Source organism: Ornithodoros turicata, chromosome 3 (genome assembly GCF_037126465.1).
Source record: "Ornithodoros turicata isolate Travis chromosome 3, ASM3712646v1, whole genome shotgun sequence".
In the NCBI taxonomy this organism is placed as follows: Eukaryota; Metazoa; Arthropoda; class Arachnida; order Ixodida; family Argasidae; genus Ornithodoros; species Ornithodoros turicata.
In genome coordinates, this window is record NC_088203.1 from 83,554,364 (window position 1) to 83,572,334 (window position 17,971).

The following is a 17,971-nucleotide window of genomic DNA, read 5'->3' on the forward strand; positions in this document are numbered from 1 at the left end:
TCGGGACTAGTCAAGAGGCATGCACCAGAGCCTATCAGACCCTTAAATCATCCATGTCCGGTTATGTGGAGCAAAACATAAAATGGAATTTGGAAGGCTGTTTCGACCTTTAGGCGCCAGCACTGGGGAGCTCGCGCTGTTTCAGTGTACCGTGTGTGTCCCGTACACCTTGCTTCACACTTAGCTGAAACGTTCGAGCGTGTGTATGTCCCATAACGGGTAGGCTATCGGCAGATAAGCAGGCAATCATCATCGTTGTTGAATGGGCAAGGCCACACACGGAACCTCGCCTTCAGCTTCAGCATTGCATTCAGGAACAGCAAATAAAATGAGCCTACTCAAACAGTGGAATACTAGGATTGATAAAAAAGTATCCAGGGTAGACTTATATACAAGGTCTTACCCTATAAAGATCTACACGCGCCGGCTTGTGGTGCTCGCCAATTGCAGGTGGCACATAGTGTTATCTACATATAAATTTCAAAGTGATTGAGCATTGCAGCACAAAGCTATAACGCGGAACATGCTATTCTCGGAGAAAATCAAGATGGCGGTGTTAGGAAGAGCAGTTGGGACGCTTTAATCTTTGCTATTCGCCCCACAGGTGACGACTGCTGGAGGAGAACAGGTGCAGCTAGTGAAACTCAGAAACCCCGTGGGACTGGGATCCGATTACATCGGCAGCTGGTCACGCGAGTATGTCTGAGAGTGTTTTTTTGTTTTTTGTTTTTCAAATTCAGCTTATAGAAAACTTCGTTTAACAATCCTCGCTGGATTTTAAGTTGATTTGTATCGCATAATTCCCACCAAGGCTAATCCACTTTGTCCTACCGCTGTCACTAGTGCGATGAAACTGGCCGTGGTGCTACTATGCTATTGTGCTCCTATATCTTCGTCCTATAGGTCTGCTGTTTCTTTTTTGTCTTTTAACATTGTATTGTTTACAGCTCCTTAGAGTGGGACAAAGTAGGACCCGACGAACAAGACAGGCTAAACTACAGAAACGCCGTTGAGGGAGAATTCTGGTATGACCCATAACGTCCTCAGTAGCCACACACATAGTGCGAGCCACCGGAACAAAGAGAAAAACAACGCGGTTTCTTTCTCTCTCTTCAGGATGGCGTACCACGATTTCATGAAGACATTCACGACGTTAGAAGTGGTGCATCTTGACAGCGAAACAAGCAGGGACGAAGTGTCCCTTCGGGACAAGGAGCCCTGGCTGATGAAGGCCTGGAAGAGTCACTGGCAGAGAGGAGTCACGGCAGGAGGTTGCAGGAACAACACAGGTTTGTACAACAACCATATGTCTTATAAAACTTTCCGGATTTTATGCGAGTGTTGAATCATATCCTCTTTGTCGTGACTTAAATCCCCACTTTTTTCTATTTCTATCGCATCACATCACACTGTCCAAGTTAAAAAAAATAGTTCACGTGTGCACTTAATTAACATGTCCTTAAATGAACTGAACATTGGATCTCTGTGTGTACGAAAAAGCTGCGAGGGCGACCACAATCAAAGCGAGCTCACCGACGAGTCGTCCTGAAAACACTGCTTACCTTTCTGCACAATGTGTGGGCTTTGCTTCTCACTCTCAAGTTCATCGTTGCATCATTCACGAAACAACGTCTAGCAAAGCGGTAGAATATCGACCCCACCTTCAAAATATTTGTTTTGCCGCAAGATAGCGACACATTTTACTTCATAGTCCCGCTGGCGCTATAGGTGGAAAATGGCCTTCGGGCGCCTCTGACCGCGTTCGCCCTATAGGGTTTATCCACATGACATCATCCGCAGGAGAGCCACTGTCGCTAGCAGGCCGCATTATTGTAGGTCCCGTCCAAGTCGTCACCCATATCGCACTCACCGTATATTTGGCGTTTCAAAGTTATTGTGCTGTGTGATTTGTAGCATATCCAAGCGGCTTCCACGTTTTCGAAGTAAATATATTGTCGTCCACAAAGCACATGGCAGCGTACGAATGCCGGAACATAACTTTGAGGGACCTACAGTATGGCGGCGATGTGACGTGTGTGTGAATGAACCTTATACCCCGATAGGGCGTACGTACTAATAAAATGACCTGTTAATGGATGTGCCTCAGGACGAAAGGGCGCCTATATTTCGAGCAGAGACTGTTCTTCTTCTGAGTATAGTTGTAAAATGTCAGTTGTACACTCTTAAAAATGAACTTCACCGCATAGCACGCTCCTAGCCAACCAGCATCTCGAATGACATTGTTATCTGCACTGATTTGTTGAAAACAGGAGGCGTTCGCCTTTTTTGTGACACTTATGCTGCTCATAATTGTCCCCAAAAAGGCGTACGCCTCCCGTTTTCGACAAATCAGGGCATATAACAATATCATTCGAGATTATGGTTGGCTTGGAGCGTGCTATGCGGTGAAGTTCATTTTTAAAAGTGTAGACTCTTAAAAATGAGTTTATGGGTTTCACCACATAGCACTCTCCGAGCCAACCATCATCCCGGATGACAACGTTTTCGCCCCTCATTTGTTGAAAGAAAAAGGGAGGGCGTACGCCATTTTGAATCATTATGCACGTTCATAATCATCATAAAATAAGCTCCGCCTCCCGAAGCGGGAACTGAACCAAGCTGGAAGCGCCTATAGGACAAAACAACGCCTTCTTAACGGTGGTCCACCCCTCTAACTGTAAATGACCAAATACACTCCCCCGTTATTTCTACTAAGCACCACCAGGGTCGCGGGTTGGAATGGCATTCCAGTTAACTCTCACGCGAGCTGTACGTGATATCGTCCTTTTTCATTTTTCAGACACGTTCCACATCAACCCTCAGTTTCAGCTGATCCTTTCGGACACGGAAGAAATTGTTGTCTCCCTGTGTCAAGACGCAGTCATTGAACCCAAAGTTATGGGCTTCACGATATACCAGGTGAACGGAGAAGTCCTAATATTGACCAATTTGCGTCTCACTTCTTTCATTGTTTCAAACGTTGGTTCCTCTTTCAGACAGAGAAGCCGCCCGCGGAAGCCGTCGGAAAATCTTTCTTCAAAAAGAACAAGTCTTTGCTCAGCTCGCAGTACAGCAATTTTAAACAGGTTACTTACCGTCTTTAATATCAATATACAGGATGTTTCACCCTGTATTCTATTTCATACATTTCTATTTCATAAAATTCTATCGAAAAGTCTACTCGTCTGAACACCGTGGGATCAACGCTATTTATCTCAAAGGAGATTTAGCATTCCTTCTGAACATTCTATCAAATTTAATTCGCGAGAAATTTAATTTTCCCAATTAAACTTCGAAATTTGCCAAGACAACCTCACGTTTTTTTGTCTTTGTTTTGACAGGGACAGAATACGCATGCAGTATTTACCCCATTCGAGCACAAAATACATTCACTACTACAAAGGTATAGTCGAAAAAAAAGAGAAAAAAAGCGAAGGCCGTCCTTTGGAAGAGCGCAAATTGGCGGCCAAGCTCAATAGACGATCTTACAAAGATGCGCGCGCCACCAAGCGCGCGGCGCAAAGCATCATGGGCACTTTGAGCGACACTGCTCCGTCGTCTGCTTATGGGTTATCCCGGCTGACGCTGCTGCTGCGCACACCGGGAATGTTGTTGTTGTCCTTCTACCTCCGCCTCTGTCCGTCTCGTGATGATCTAAGGCGCTATAAGTTCCCATGAGCCCTTGCGTGCCACAGGTGGCGCTTGCTTTTGTACAGTTGGCAATACGAGGTTTATTCTGCGTCAGCATAATGCAAGATGCGGCGGAAGGAAAACGGTCACCCGCCTCTTCCTGTTTCCTTCGCTCCCTTCTTTCAGGCAAGTCTGCAATGAAACCATGTTGCCGTTATCAGAAAAAGCTTGGGGAAGGAAAAGTGAAAGGGCAGACACATGGCCTCCTCGCATCGCTGCTTTGGGCTATCTGAGCGCTTCGAAACGACGGTTTTCGCAATTTCTTCTCTTTTTTTTTTTTTTTTCGCTATTACCTTTGTAGCAGTGAATGCATTTTGCGCTAGAATGGCGTAAATCTTGCATGCGCTTTCTGTTTCTGTAAAAAAAAAAGAAACAAAAATGAGACAAGAATAAAAAAGGAAAGAAACGGTTGACTTGGCAAATTTCGGAGTTTAATTGGGATAGTTAATTTCTCGCGAATTAAATTTGATAAACGTGCTCAGGGGTAACGGCAAAGTCTGCGATGAATAGTGTCGAGCCCATAATGTTCAGACCAATGGATTTTTAAATAGAAATGTATAACATATGTTAGATGAAACACCCTGTATAACGTTTTAAATTAATATTTAAATACACATTTTCGCATTGATTTATTTATGGGGTAACGCATAAAGGTTTAAAAAATAGAACGAAATGTGATATGCTTCTTCGAAAGCTAGTTAGGAAGCTTTCAACTAACAAATGCTGTTATTTTTTTTCTTCAGGTATCCGTCCGTTGCGTTTTAGAACAAGGCGGCTACCTTCTTCTACCAACCACATTCGACTTGGGTCAGGAAGCTGCTTTCTCTCTGCGCGTATTCTCAGGAAAGCCAACCAAGTTGAAGTACGTCCGTTTACAAGTGGGACTTCTTCAGGCATGATGTTTTACGTTGTGCCTCGTAATATTTTCAGACTGATCGACTCCACGCCGAGTGTAGTAAAGCCAGCCATCATGAAAGCACCCTCCTCTTTCGACAACAAGATTACTTCGTACGAAGCGATATTTCTTCAGGTGGCGGACGAGCATTCATCCGTGAATGCCTTTGATCTGCAGGAGCTTCTAGAAGCCTGCCTTCCAAATGGTATGTGTGAAATAATCGTAATTTATTCGAGAGCATCAGTTAAATTACACCTACACTGTTAAAACAGAACTTCACCACATAGCACGCTCCTAACCAACCATCATACTGAATGATACCATTCTGTGTCATGATTTGTTCAAAACAGGGGGGAGGCGCCTATCTGGGACAAGATAATCTGTCCCAGATAGGCGCCTCCCGCCTGTTTTGAACAAATCATGACACGGAATGATATCATTCGGTATGATGGTTGGTTAGGAGCGTGCTATGTGGTGAAGTTCTGTTTTAACAGTGTAGACAAGTTGATGAAGTCGTATCAGTTATGTAGGGCATTATTATAATCATATATTATAACTATCATAATTAATTCTTATTATAATCAGCTATACCCCGACAACGTACGTCACGTATTGCGCATGTATAACAGCACGAAGCTGCCGATAAAAATAAAATTGTCGCATTTTGAAGTTTCAAAAGTACAAATCGGAATCGCCATATTTGCTGGCGGATGGTTACAAGGCGGTTACGGGTGGCTGACGACCACGTGCGCTATATTTCGCAGCGGATGTGACGCCTGCCAGCCTCACAACTGAAGCGAAGCTCCGGTCGGTGGTGGTGGTGGTGGTGGTGGTGAAAGGGCTCGCCGTTGTCGGCCTCACAAAGGTGGGCAACGTCACGACTAACGCCCTGGGGGAATGTGCGTCCTGGGCCGACTTCTAAGGGAAGTTCCGCAGTGATGTCACACCGAGTGGCACCCAATTAGAACGTGGGGACAACGCGACTGTGAATTTTAAGCGGAATAAGGGTTATGAACAGTTCAGTTTATCAGTTTATTTTGTAACGTGGGTTTAACGTGATCGGATTATTTCGAGGTACACCTATCACGAGCGGATGCGGTGACACCGTGATGGATACTCCGAGACTGGAAGGTACCCGGGTTCGAATCCCGGTGCCTGCTCTGCTGTCTAGGGTTTTCCTGGGATTTCCTTAGACGCTATCCGATATTTATCGGCGCACTCCTCTTAGAAGTCGGCCCAGGATGCACACTCGTGACGTTGCCCACCTATGTGAGGCCGATAACGGCGGTCCCTTTCATCATCACTACCACCACCACCACGACCACCGTGATGGAAACCGAACAAGCAAAGTATGCACTCTGAGAACAGAATTTCACCGCATAGCACGTTGTCCGGAAAACATTGCCACGAATGATATGGTTACCGCTTCTGATTCAAAGAACGAGGTGGGTGTACGCTTTTTTGTATCAATTTGGATATATGATATTTGCTACAAAAAGGCGTACGCCCCCTCTCTCTCTTCAAATCAGAAGCGATAACCCCATCATTCGTGTTTGGCGCACAACGTGCTAGGCGGTGAAGTTCTGTTCCGAGAGCGTGGCGACGACGACGAAACGAACAATGTCGGCAGTCAACGTAATGACATGTGTGACGTGTAACTTGACGGTCTACGGTTATTGAACAGCGGTGATATAGCGAAACCAGAGCCTTCACCATGCCGATATGCTTTCGTCCCTAAGACCAGCAAAATTTCCATCTTTAACCTTGCTTCCACTTATATTCTTTTCAGACTACGTGAAAAGTTGTGCAACGCTGGAAGTATGCCGGCAAGTTGTTATGGCACTTGATGTATCCTTTGGTTACTGCAACATGATTTCAATTTGTAATTTCCTTCGTTTTCTAACATTTCCTTAAGTGTGATCCACAGACGACAGGAGCGGGTAGGTTGAAGTTTGTGGACTACAGGAATTTCATGTGTAGTCTCAAGTACTGGCAGAACACGTTTAAGAAACACACCAAGGGTACAACGGGAATCTTACGAGCAGAGAAGTTGAGGGACGCTCTTCTAGACACCGGTATGCGGTTGATTAATATTGGTGCAACGATAAGAGTGACACTCGAAAACCTCTGATGTGAGCTACGGTTGACATTCTTTGCAGGTTTCCAGCTGAACGTGGAGATCTTGTCTACGCTTATGCTGAGGTATATGAGGAAAGATGGAACCCTGAGATTCGGAGATTTCGTTTCATGCATACTACACCTCTCTGTGTCCTTCTGTAAGTGAGCCTTAATGAAAGATTTCATCTACTTTATTGCGCTGCTCATAAACAGCGCACATCCATCTTAAAGGAGCACTGAGGTGGAGAGTGTTCTCCAACGAATACAATGAGTACCCCGCGAAAGAACGATGAGCGCAGGTGACCTAGAAAGCGAGCCCGAGGGTTCTGTTACGCACTATTTTGCAAAAATCTTTCTCCTCGTGAAAAGAGAACGATCGCAGATCCTCGCATCGCAGAACGAGAAGACGTCGTGACGTCTGCTGCTCCCCTCAAGTGACCAGTGACGTACAGCGCGGCGCGTGAGCTGTGAAGAAAAAAAAAAGAACAAAGAGCCGTCTCCACGTCACGAGGGCATTGTGTCGGCCGTTCGCGGCTGCTTTCTCCGAGTGTTTTTGTCAATTCAGTTGCGCAGCTATAACGCATCGCAAAACAAAAATATTTTGCATGGTGACTCCCGGTGGACGATTTGACAGGCGAGGCAGGACTTCGAGCGACGTTAAATATGTCACTTCATTGCTCCTTTAATGGCGCAACAAGACACACGAGAGCAAATTATTAAAACAGCACTGAGCCAAAAGAACACGCTCGCATCCAACCATAATCTGGAAACGTTGCATCTTGCATTAATTGTCCAACAAAGGCTTACTCCTCCTGCTTTCCACAAATCATGAATCATTCTGAATGACCGTTGGCACCGCGCGGTGTTATATGGCGGGTTTCTTTTTCTTTTTTTAAATGTACTATAAAACAGCAGATGTGCAATCTCAGAAAATTTATGCCTTCGATAGTTCAGCCCTCATTACTCTTACGTCGCAGTTTTAGTCCCAGTCGCACTCATAGTTTCTTGTAAGTAACGAAATGGTTTGGCCGCGTTGATAACGATGGTTGATAGTTTCTTGGAAATTTCAAATTGAAAAGTACCGGCAACACTGTGTCCAAGTGTCCATCAACTGCGCGTTGCTCGTCAAGTACCGCGGCAACACTATACATCGCGCGCACATATTTATCACTGGGTCCACAACGAAAAAAAAAAAAAAGAGAGAAGAAAAGAAAAAGTAGGCTACGTACAGCTCGAATCAGAGTTAACTTGAATGCCATTCCGACCTGCGGACCCTGGCGGTGCTATGTCGAAATAACGGCGGAGGATGTTTCGGTCATCTGTTAGAGTTAGAGGGTTGGATCCTTGTTATGAAGGCGATGTTTTCTGCTGGGTGCTGGAAGGGTGGCTCTCTTCTCACTTCGGTGTTCTAGTTAACTTTGACGCGAGCCGTACTAAACAGGAGCAAGACATCATTTTTGGGAACATAGATCACTGTTGCTCGAGGAATTAGGGATTATTTTCTACGCAAACGGCGCCCCAAACAGCTTATTCGCCGCAACTTTGCTGGCAACTTAAAGAAGAACTCCACCGCTGTGTCGGCTCTAAACGGAGCTCCCCCCCCCCTCATTTCTAAGAGCGTAAACCAGAGCGTTATGTGTATCTCCGCGTTGGCATCTGATTGGGTGATACAGTTCTTCAGGTGACGTAACAACGGATAGAGGTGTCTGGACGGCGGTGCCTCTACTCGCCCGTATCGGAAAGAAAGTGCGTTTTTGTATTAACCCTGCACACGTTATGAAGGAGAAGTATTGAACAATAAAATGTAAATAGAATTACAAAGCGCAGGAGAACGATATTACACCTATTACACCCGTAACTAAGTACCCGCAGATAGGAGTTGTTACCTCCTTTAAAAGTATTGAGTGCTCCGTCACATGCATATCTCACTGCACCCGGTTTACAAGTAACAAGCTGCAAAACTACGCCGTCAACATGAAATGCAGTACTTTAACAAGGTATGATGAACGAAGGCTGGGTAACAATGCCTTGAAATCACAAGTATCGTGTTCTAAAGTGAGAAATCGGCTTGACGTGCTCAAGGCCAACAAGCATTCAGAACTTTTATGAGAAGCGATTCAGAAGGCAATGCGTTATCAGTGATGATGTGTAATGCGGAACACAGGCCACGGTGTTGCTTTATAAGCACACCCTGTAAAAATGATCCGCAGGGATCAGAAGAAAAATTTTCTTCTGATCCCTGCTTTTCTGCTGCTCCGTTTCTTCTGAAAAAAAAAGAAAAATAACTTTTTCTGCTCTTGTTTACTGTATCAGAAGAGGTATTAAGGGGTAGATAGCCTCGAATTTTCGGAACGTTAACCCAAGTTATGAGAGTTTTGTACTAAAGCAAAATTTTCTTGCTTTTTGACAGTGACCTTCGAAAAGAAAGATCCGCTTCAAAACGGTTCCATCAAGCTGACCTTCTCAGAGGTGAGTTGCCATTATCGTCAGCGTGAAGACTGCGTGAAAAGATTGTCGTTATCTAAATCTAAACTAAACTTTCAAAGGATAGTTCAAGCGGTTGGGTTAGTACTTTTAAAGAGTCAGTTGCGGCGTTTTCGCGCCACCTCGCGTTTAACATGCATGCTGTTGCTACTTTTCGCAACGACAGAACATTTGTTTGCAGCAGGAGTTGGAGACCAAAAACGATTAAAATTAGTGGTTTATATCGACGTATCCTAAACTTGTCCCGCCTAACCTGCCTTTCGCACGCGGGGATAGTTTCTTGGTGCGTCCTATTTGGTGCAGCTCCCCAAGCAGCACAACATCTTGGCTCAATTAATATTGGACCAATATTGAGCTGGACCAATATTGGACCAATATTGGCCCATTATTGGACCAATAATGGCAATGTCAGCCCAAGACTGGACCAAGATTGGACCAATAGTGGGCCAGTATAGCCAATATTGGTCCATTATTGGGTCAATATGTTGTGCAGCCAGGGAATCCATAGCTGTATGAACGATGTCGTATAACCACCATCTCTTCTGGTAGCGTTACGTTTTTAGAACATGCCATTGAGCTGGGTAGTATACTGCACCCTAAAAACAGTGCTTCACCGCATAGCACGCTCTGCGCCAACCATTGCCTCGAATGATATAGTTGTCGTTTCCGATTCGAAGAGAGAGGGGCGTACGCCTTTTTGTACTAAATTTGCAAATAAATGGCAATTTGGATATATGAAAATTGCCACAAAATGGCGTACGCCCCCTCTCTCTTCGAATCAGAAGCGATAACCTTATCATTCTTCGCAATGGTTGGCCCACAGCGTGCTATGCGGTGAAGTTCTTTAGGGTGTATGTCGGTACCCCAAGTTCCGTGTTTGTAGCCGGGTAAGGGTAGGGTTAACTCAGGTATAGCTATAGACATTCAAATTCTTCGCAGCACATTCACCTCATTGTGCCTCTGTCTATACCTATTTCAGTGGCTCAAATTGTCTCTGCAATGCTGACCGGCTTCGCATCGTGGTCATCAGCTGCACAGCACGCTTGATCATCTTGTTGTTTATACGTCATGTAAATAGCTTAACACAGTAGTTTCCAGAAGACAGACAGCCGTAGCATAGGAATATATTACAGTGTAAGTGTACATAGAAGACTCGGTTGACGTGCCATGTTAAATAGCAATGATGAAAATCTTGATACCGGTGTACAGCGGAGTTGATTCACACATCACTGAGTGTAAAATAACATTAATTCATCAGTGAACTTTACTACGACAGAATGAGAAATGAATAAAGCCAAGTTTACTGCCCTGTATGTGTATTTTACCGAAATGACGTTTACATCTGCAAGATACTGAAAATCTATCACGTTTAGAAAAGTGGCGCCAGGAGCGTGGACGTTAAACGGCCAATGGTAGGTAATACGCTATGCAAGTAGGTCAGCTGTCTACGCAGCTCCACAGTTTTACTCTTTCTCCTATTGCTCGCGGATTCCACCTCATTGGTCCCTCACCCAATTAGGGGGTAACATTGCCAGCTTCAGGCACAAGTTGTTTCTTCTGCGTGTCTATCCCGGTCTACGAAGTACTAGTGTCCCCTTATTACTGCCTGGTGACTGTCGCGTGGTACTTTCTCTAAACTGTCGTATAGCGCATTCCGGAGCGCAACGGGGAAGTTCCTGTGGCAGGAATTTCCCATTACGGGGTGTTCGCACAAGCGACTTCGGAGGAGAACGAGGAGGAAACCATGCTAAGAAGATATCATGCAAGAAACACCAGAGTATCCGACAGGCACTGGAAGAAGCGATGGAAGATTTGTTGAAAAACCGCGTAGCAGGGGGCGCTCAACGCAACGCTGCTACCAGACGGCGCAAGCAAAGCAGAGGAAGAAGGAATGTTACGTGGCGAGCGTACAAGGATCTTCCCGAGGCGCATAGCATACGCGAGAATATATGACGTAGGTATCAGATAGTCACGTGCACCGCACTAGCTCCGAGTCACCTAACTCTGAGAGCTTAGTCACTTGTGCGGATATTCGGACGTTCCGTGAAAATCGAATGGACTAACACAGTGTGAAACCTGCTAACTTTATGCAGGCACGAGGTACAGATGACACCAGCGACTACGTACCCTTAATCATCCATAGCTGTGAAGGCTCTGAATAATAACAGGCTTGTCACTATAGACCTGTTTCTGCGAGCCAGGTAGCTCGAGCAAGCAAACATCAGCGCCCCAAAATATGCAAGACCGGGTAGTTTAGCAGACGACGCGGCACTTTGAAATACACGGTCTCGAGTTGTTCGCACTTGGCAATATGCACAACTTTTTCTGTGGGTTTCCTACATGTTCTGTAACTTTCCTTTGCGCATTACCGCGTGGAACACCACGCAGAACCCGCTGAGGAAACTGTGTTGGATCCGTGGCCGCCTGGGCCTGAAATGGTGCTGCGCAAACTTTGCTGCAACGGCCCCCTTATCGATATCTTTCTGTTCTATCCATCATCTGCTACTGAAAGGCATCATCCATGGCATCCATCATCGGAAACAACCATCGAAACAACTCATGTGATCGGCGGTAGCCAACGCACGTGGCTTTATCTTGCCAACGATGGGTCGCGGCAACTGGCGTTCTGACGTAGACTGTTTGCAAACAGCGGGTGGTCTATTCGGTGAAAGGAGGAGATCGACGACGCAGCGCTTTGATCACCGCCCATTCGCAAGTGCAAAGCACTTACCCTTCTAACATAGGCCCCATCACAGTACTTTGGAGTTGAGAGACGCACGTCTGCAGACAGTTCGACACACACGCACACACACACACTAAATGTGCATAATGTAAAAACCGCGAGACTAGGGAACACGAAGGGACAGACACAAACACGAAGTCTTATTCTGCATCATCTTCACCAGCTCGCTTGCTTCCTAGCCATTTTTTCATTGACACTAAACGTTATTTATTTTACATCGAATGGTAAAGTAACCTCTGTCATAGTCTCGTTGCAGAAAATATAAGTGCCGTTTGTGAATACTACGCGCTTCCATGAATTTTCTAAGGACAGACACGCGAAATTTCATAGTTTCGGATTCTCCAAGAGTACATGGGGTCACTTCCCACGTCCTGCGTCTGTCTCCCAGCAATCACCTCACGCATGCAAAAGAAAGCGTCTCAGCTGACCGGGGCATACCTGGCGGCGTAACACCCTTGGTGCCTTTCTAGGGACCGAGCCAACGCGTTTCTCCTCGAACGAAGCGCCACCTTGCGGAGCGCTCTTCAGCGACGGTAGGAGAGCGAATCACGTCTAACACATTGGCGTTCGCGGTTTCTTTGGATTGTGCTCGTCGTGCAAAATAGCTAAGTACCAAAAACGTCAACTGCTACATAGTTGCAGTGTGATTTATAGAAACTAGCACTGGGCAAAATTTTACCGTGTTACGCGAGCCGCTACGCGGGTCCAACTCGTTCTTTGCATGACATGGTTATGTCGTATCTCTTCACGTGATTTACTGTGTTTAGTAAGGCAGGCTATTTCATAGCTTTGGGAAACTAGCAACCATTTCGTTTGTGATGCGAAGTGTGACGAGCAGAGGCACCCTGCCTAAACCTTTGGCCCTTGCTCAACAACTGAGCTTGTTGAACTGTTTCGTCAACAACATCAACAACAGTTTCAAGACGCCTTTCATGCATATTCTTTGCACACTGAGTGTAAGTAGAATATCAAGCCCGCATTGCCTGTGACTTACTTCCGTTCTTTTTCTTGGACTAAGCATATATTCCCCCCCGCCCTATAAACCTCTGAGAAACGTCATCATGATGTTGGTAGACAGACCGAAATCGAAACAGATCGGAAGGGGAGAGCTGGGTTCCACTAGAGCCACTAAATAGGGAACTTAGTTTCCACCAATGGACACTTGTTCGCTGCCTCCTATTGAAAGAAAAGTAGAACCGAAGGTCGCGTCCCTTTCAGAGACCATCGTAATCCCCTCAAGACCGTGGCTTTCGGGCGCGACCTTGTTCGCCCCATAGCTTCGAACATAGTTCAACTCTACCAAACCACTGGCGCTATCGAACACTATGACGTCATTTGTTTACAAACAGGGAGAGGTCTACTGTCTGTTACGGATTCATGGCAGTGCATAACATAAAACAAAGAGTTATTGCTGTTGGACACTGTTTCGCGTACCCTGAACCTCATTATCCCTCACACAGCCTGTCATGCCAACCGTATTTGTAATCAAAAATACCGTTCTAGTAGGTTCATATCACCAGATAACATCATGGCTGTAAAGTATAGTTATTGTTGGTAGCCTGCAACGCTGAGCGCTGACAAAAGATTAGAAAAGTAGAGATCCCGCAATTGACTGAAGTGACTGTCTATGAAGGTACGAACTCACTGTCAATAGGTGATATCCATTCTCCCTTGTTCGCCCCATAGCTTCGAACATAGTTCAACTCTACCAAACCACTGATATTAAGCCACCAAACCACTCTACCTACCAAATATTGATAAGGTGCCTTTTTCGTTTACAGTATTTTTATCAACGTGACTCAACACTGTTTGATCCAATATGCTGCCCTATCTTTTGCCTTTAATAGAGAAACATTATTGGATTGTTTGCTAAAAGAAGTGTTCTGAGTAAGAAGAATAAAAGCTAAACAAATAGAAGTGAAATTCGGGTGTTCTAGCTGTATAGCGAACAGTCGGCTCCCTGAGGCAGGCAGTAGTATAGGTGTGGAAGTACCCCGGCAACCTTCTGAAGACGCTTTCTGCTTTCACGAAGCCAGCTCCCATGCGAATGCACATATAAACTCGCAATCGTGTTTTTGAAGTACCCACGACGATAGTTTCAAGGTGGATGACACGGTTCTCAACAAGAGCACTGTATCAATTCGCCAACAATTAATTGCCAAAACAATTGCACTGAAAACATCAAAAATGCATAGTCTAGTCTTCGTAGTCTCGGGGTTTTACATCATGCAACATCTTCACCAGCTCGCTTGCTTCCTTGCCATTTCTTTTTTTTTTTTTCACGAAAATGTATTCAACATGCAAGGATTTTGTCAAGGATCGGTCAGAACTAGCCGCAACGTTACTGTTCAAAATAGTGTTCCCGCCACACAGTGGTGTGAACTAATGCTGCTCCAGTTCCCCCACTTCTGACATATTGGATACCTTGGATGTAATAAGCACACCGATCTGACTCTCCATCACACGCACTCGTATACGTACAACACATCTGACTTCCCCGCTTCGCATCCTGCAGCTGACGACAGAACATCCCGTAGAGGGCGCAGAACGCAAGCCGCCGCGAGAGCCATTTATAGGGAGAGTTTGGCCATTCTTTGATCTTTTGCCGCCTCGTGGGTGGAGCCTATTTTGACGTCAGAGTCGTCGTTCCACCGCCCAAAAAGCCTGAATCCAAGCAGAATCCGCTTATAAGCCATCTGGTGCCCACCATATTGATGCTGTCCGTCAGCTTTTTTGTCGCAATGAATGCGATCTACAGGAATAACCGGCTTATGACCCACAGCCGCCTGTGATAAGGGGGGCTTTGTTGCCAAACTGAAAGAGTTCAAGGACGAAGGGCTTTCGAAGGACAATGTACACACGCGTCTGGCCGCCTTGCATCGTAAAGAAAGACCAGCATCAACATGGCGTCGGCGACCGGCTGACAACGGGACAATAATAGAGCACGGCAAGGGAGGTGGCTTAGCCGTGACGTCGCATGACGCGCTTGAAGTTAGGCTCCTCCTAATGGCCAAACTCTCCCTATAAACGGCTCCGGCCGCCGCAGCGCAGCCTACATGTTACTCGGTGCCTATGGGATTTCCCATGCATTTTCAAAACCGCATAGCGCCTCAAGGGATTACTCGATTTTGATGAAATTGGTCTTGGATGGTAGAACTAGATTAGCTCTACGTTAAAAGCTCTACGATTAGTTCTACGTTCTACTTTTACGAAGCTTTACGATATTGTTGTAAGGTATTGCTAGTTCACTAAAATTTGGGCTGGAAGACGTCTACGCGGTGGCGCCACATATTCGCACGTGGGAACTCCATAAACACACACGCGGGTTCGAACCCGGCCGAGGACGCCAGCAACTTGGTGGCAGAGTACAAGTTGCTTAAACTTCCGCGAGGGAGGGGTGCCGTGTGATGAGCTTTCATCGCACGTTAAAGAACCCTCAGGTGGGCAAAAGCAATCCACAGACCGACCGCTGTGGCGTCGCTCAAGATCTCAGTTGTCTCGCGACGTAAACTCCCAATTATTTATTCATTCCATAAACACACACACGCAACACACACATACATACATACAAAACTGTAGTGACCGCGGCTGTGTGACATGTGATAACAACAGCCGCGCCTTATCTAACCTTGTGCGCGATAGCTCGGTGTCTGACATTTCGTGCGTCTGCTTTCTTTTGGTGTTCGCGCTCCCTTCCGTCGTGGCAATTTTTTGCAGCGGGCAGGAAGGGAAAGGCCGGCGATAAACGACAGAGAAGCAGCAGCAGGCTCTCAACTTAAGGCTGCCGTACCATTTCTCCCCTGAAAATGGCCACTTTCCAGAAAGGATTGCTCCTGTGCGTGTGTTCCTGAATATATTGGCACCGTTGGAAAGCCGCTTTCTTTGCCTAGTCCGCTACAGAAGCCGTTTTTCGATTTATCGCTCTGCACGATAACAGTGCTATTTGGTGCTGTTTCAGAAAGGATTTAGCGGAAACCGAAGAAGATACCACAGACTAGATTTTTCATCATGTCGTTCTATGACAGGCAAAGGATGCTACAAAGCCGTATTTTTTCTATATTGTATAGAAAATTTGCAATTCCTTGGCGAAAAATACGAAAAACTGCATTTCTTGTGCTGGTCGTCTTTGGCTGATCTGCGATCCTGCTACAGGCAAACTGCGCACTGGAGGTATAGAATTATGCCTACAACGATCCCTAAGAATTACAACGCAGTCCAGATATTTACAAGAAAGGGACGACGTCTGACACACACCTATCCAGAATCAGTGGAAACGAGACTAGTGTGCCATTTGCTGCGCCATCTAGTGTCCTAGCTTGCAACCGCTCATAGCTGTAACACCAGAGTCTCGTACTAGGTGACGCCCAAAACAACAAGAAGAGAGAGGAACTGTTTGATAATTCGTACGGGAGCACCTTGTTGTTTGAGGCAAGAACGGGTATGTTACGGACCAAAACCCATTACGCGAAATTCCTACGGGATATTGACAGGAGATGTAGCTGGTGCAGAGGGGGTGGAGGAAACAGCGGAGCATGTCATCTTGAGATGCAGGGGACGACTGTATCAAGAAATGATGCTACACCGGGTTGATTTTCACATTTCTAAATTGGTTCATATACGAATCAGGTGTGGACCTAAGGGGAGGGGGCATGTCTTGGTCCCCCTAAATTTCTGTCAATAAATAGCGCTTCAATTGACTTTAGGTGGCGCGTGTGTAAAGCATGTTGTCCAAGGTCGGAGCCCTATACCCCGAAGAAAAATCTTGGATCCTCTAACGCACATGCAGGGTACACGTAAAGGACAAAGCAAGACAAAATATGGGTTTCACCGAATGAAGTCAGCCATGAATAGCATGTTGTCCATGTCGCGTATTTCCTTCATCCCCAACGGGAGAGGGGGAAGGAGCACAGTGCCGCCTCATGCGTCGAAGATGAGCTTTAACTTGCGGAAACAAAACAAAAACAAATGACACAGTGTATGGGGCCGGTTGGTACATATCCTTTGGCCAGGCGACGAGAGACGAAGAGACGAGATTGCGTCGTCGCTGTCTCGTCTCTTCGTCTGTCGTCGCCTGGCCAAAGGAAAAACAAATGTATCAGAACTGGCCTTATCTTGGGTTGCATTTTCTGTTTCCTTTCTTTTTCCAGGACGCGAGAGGCGATAGTGTGCTCTTTCTCCCTCTCTTCTTTCATCCCCAAAGAAGCGCAATGAACAAAATAAAGAAAAAATGGCGTTCCTTCACGAATTTTTTTGCGGGCGATCTATCGAACGGATTTTTGTTCTGAAAACGGCTACGATATCAGGTGACCGAAAGGAACAGATGTTCTCATTGGGACAACTTTGTATCTTTTATAATTAAAAACTTAATTAATGAAAGTTAATTAAGACATTGCCTTTGGACTTTGCCAATGCCCTGCTAGGGAGTGCCCTTTAGCATATGCTATATTGCAATTGATTTCATCTTGGAAAAAGTGTTATATATATTTTTAGAAAATCTGTTCACACTTAGCGTGGACACCCTGTATACCTTGCTGTGTTTAGTGTCAATCGGAAGTCACTCACAGAGAGGCGGACGCAGCCAGTAAATTTGACTAAAACGCTGAGTACAAAAAACACTGTTATGCACAGTCAGATAACCTGCGCCGCCAGTGTGCCCCGGCAACCTCTCGCGTTTCTTTCTTGATCCAGACACACACACAAGGCACACACTTGAATCCTCGGATATTCGATTCACCATAACGTTCTGCAGGTGACCCTCCTGATAAAATGCCCACCCTTTGCTTGCCTGGCGGACGGAAGCGGCTGCGTTACGAATGTATGACCACATCGCCGAGTTGCTGATTTTGCCGAGATTGACTGATTTTGATTGCTGATTTTGCCGAGATGACAACCAGACAAGTCATTTTCCCAGCCATTGTAGGGAAACGAAAAGGGGATGCCCTCCTCTTCGATCATCGGGCAAAATGACACGCAAGAGAAAAAAATAGCCAAGAACCAAAGGCAGAAGCACAGGCGACACACACGCGCGCACAGCAAACAAT

At 45.9% G+C, this 17,971-nt stretch overlaps 1 protein-coding gene across 3 annotated transcripts in view; it reads left to right on the forward strand.

The window, feature by feature from the left end:
- Window positions 1-10,495, forward strand: part of LOC135388713 (calpain-C-like) — an 89,820-nt gene extending 79,325 nt beyond the window's left edge. For 2 of the 3 annotated variants that reach the window (XM_064618444.1, XM_064618445.1), the window contains exons 7-18: window positions 605-696; window positions 948-1,025; window positions 1,117-1,289; window positions 2,801-2,919; window positions 2,997-3,086; window positions 4,434-4,552; window positions 4,621-4,790; window positions 6,375-6,433; window positions 6,513-6,660; window positions 6,745-6,861; window positions 9,114-9,172; window positions 10,167-10,495. In XM_064618444.1, the coding sequence (XP_064474514.1) occupies window positions 605-696; window positions 948-1,025; window positions 1,117-1,289; window positions 2,801-2,919; window positions 2,997-3,086; window positions 4,434-4,552; window positions 4,621-4,790; window positions 6,375-6,433; window positions 6,513-6,660; window positions 6,745-6,861; window positions 9,114-9,172; window positions 10,167-10,193 (1,251 nt within the window). In that variant the 3' untranslated portion in view covers window positions 10,194-10,495. The remainder of the gene's footprint in view (window positions 1-604; window positions 697-947; window positions 1,026-1,116; window positions 1,290-2,800; window positions 2,920-2,996; window positions 3,087-4,433; window positions 4,553-4,620; window positions 4,791-6,374; window positions 6,434-6,512; window positions 6,661-6,744; window positions 6,862-9,113; window positions 9,173-10,166) is intronic. The other variant, XM_064618447.1, reaches the window with a different exon arrangement.
- Window positions 10,496-17,971: the final 7,476 nt, after the last annotated feature.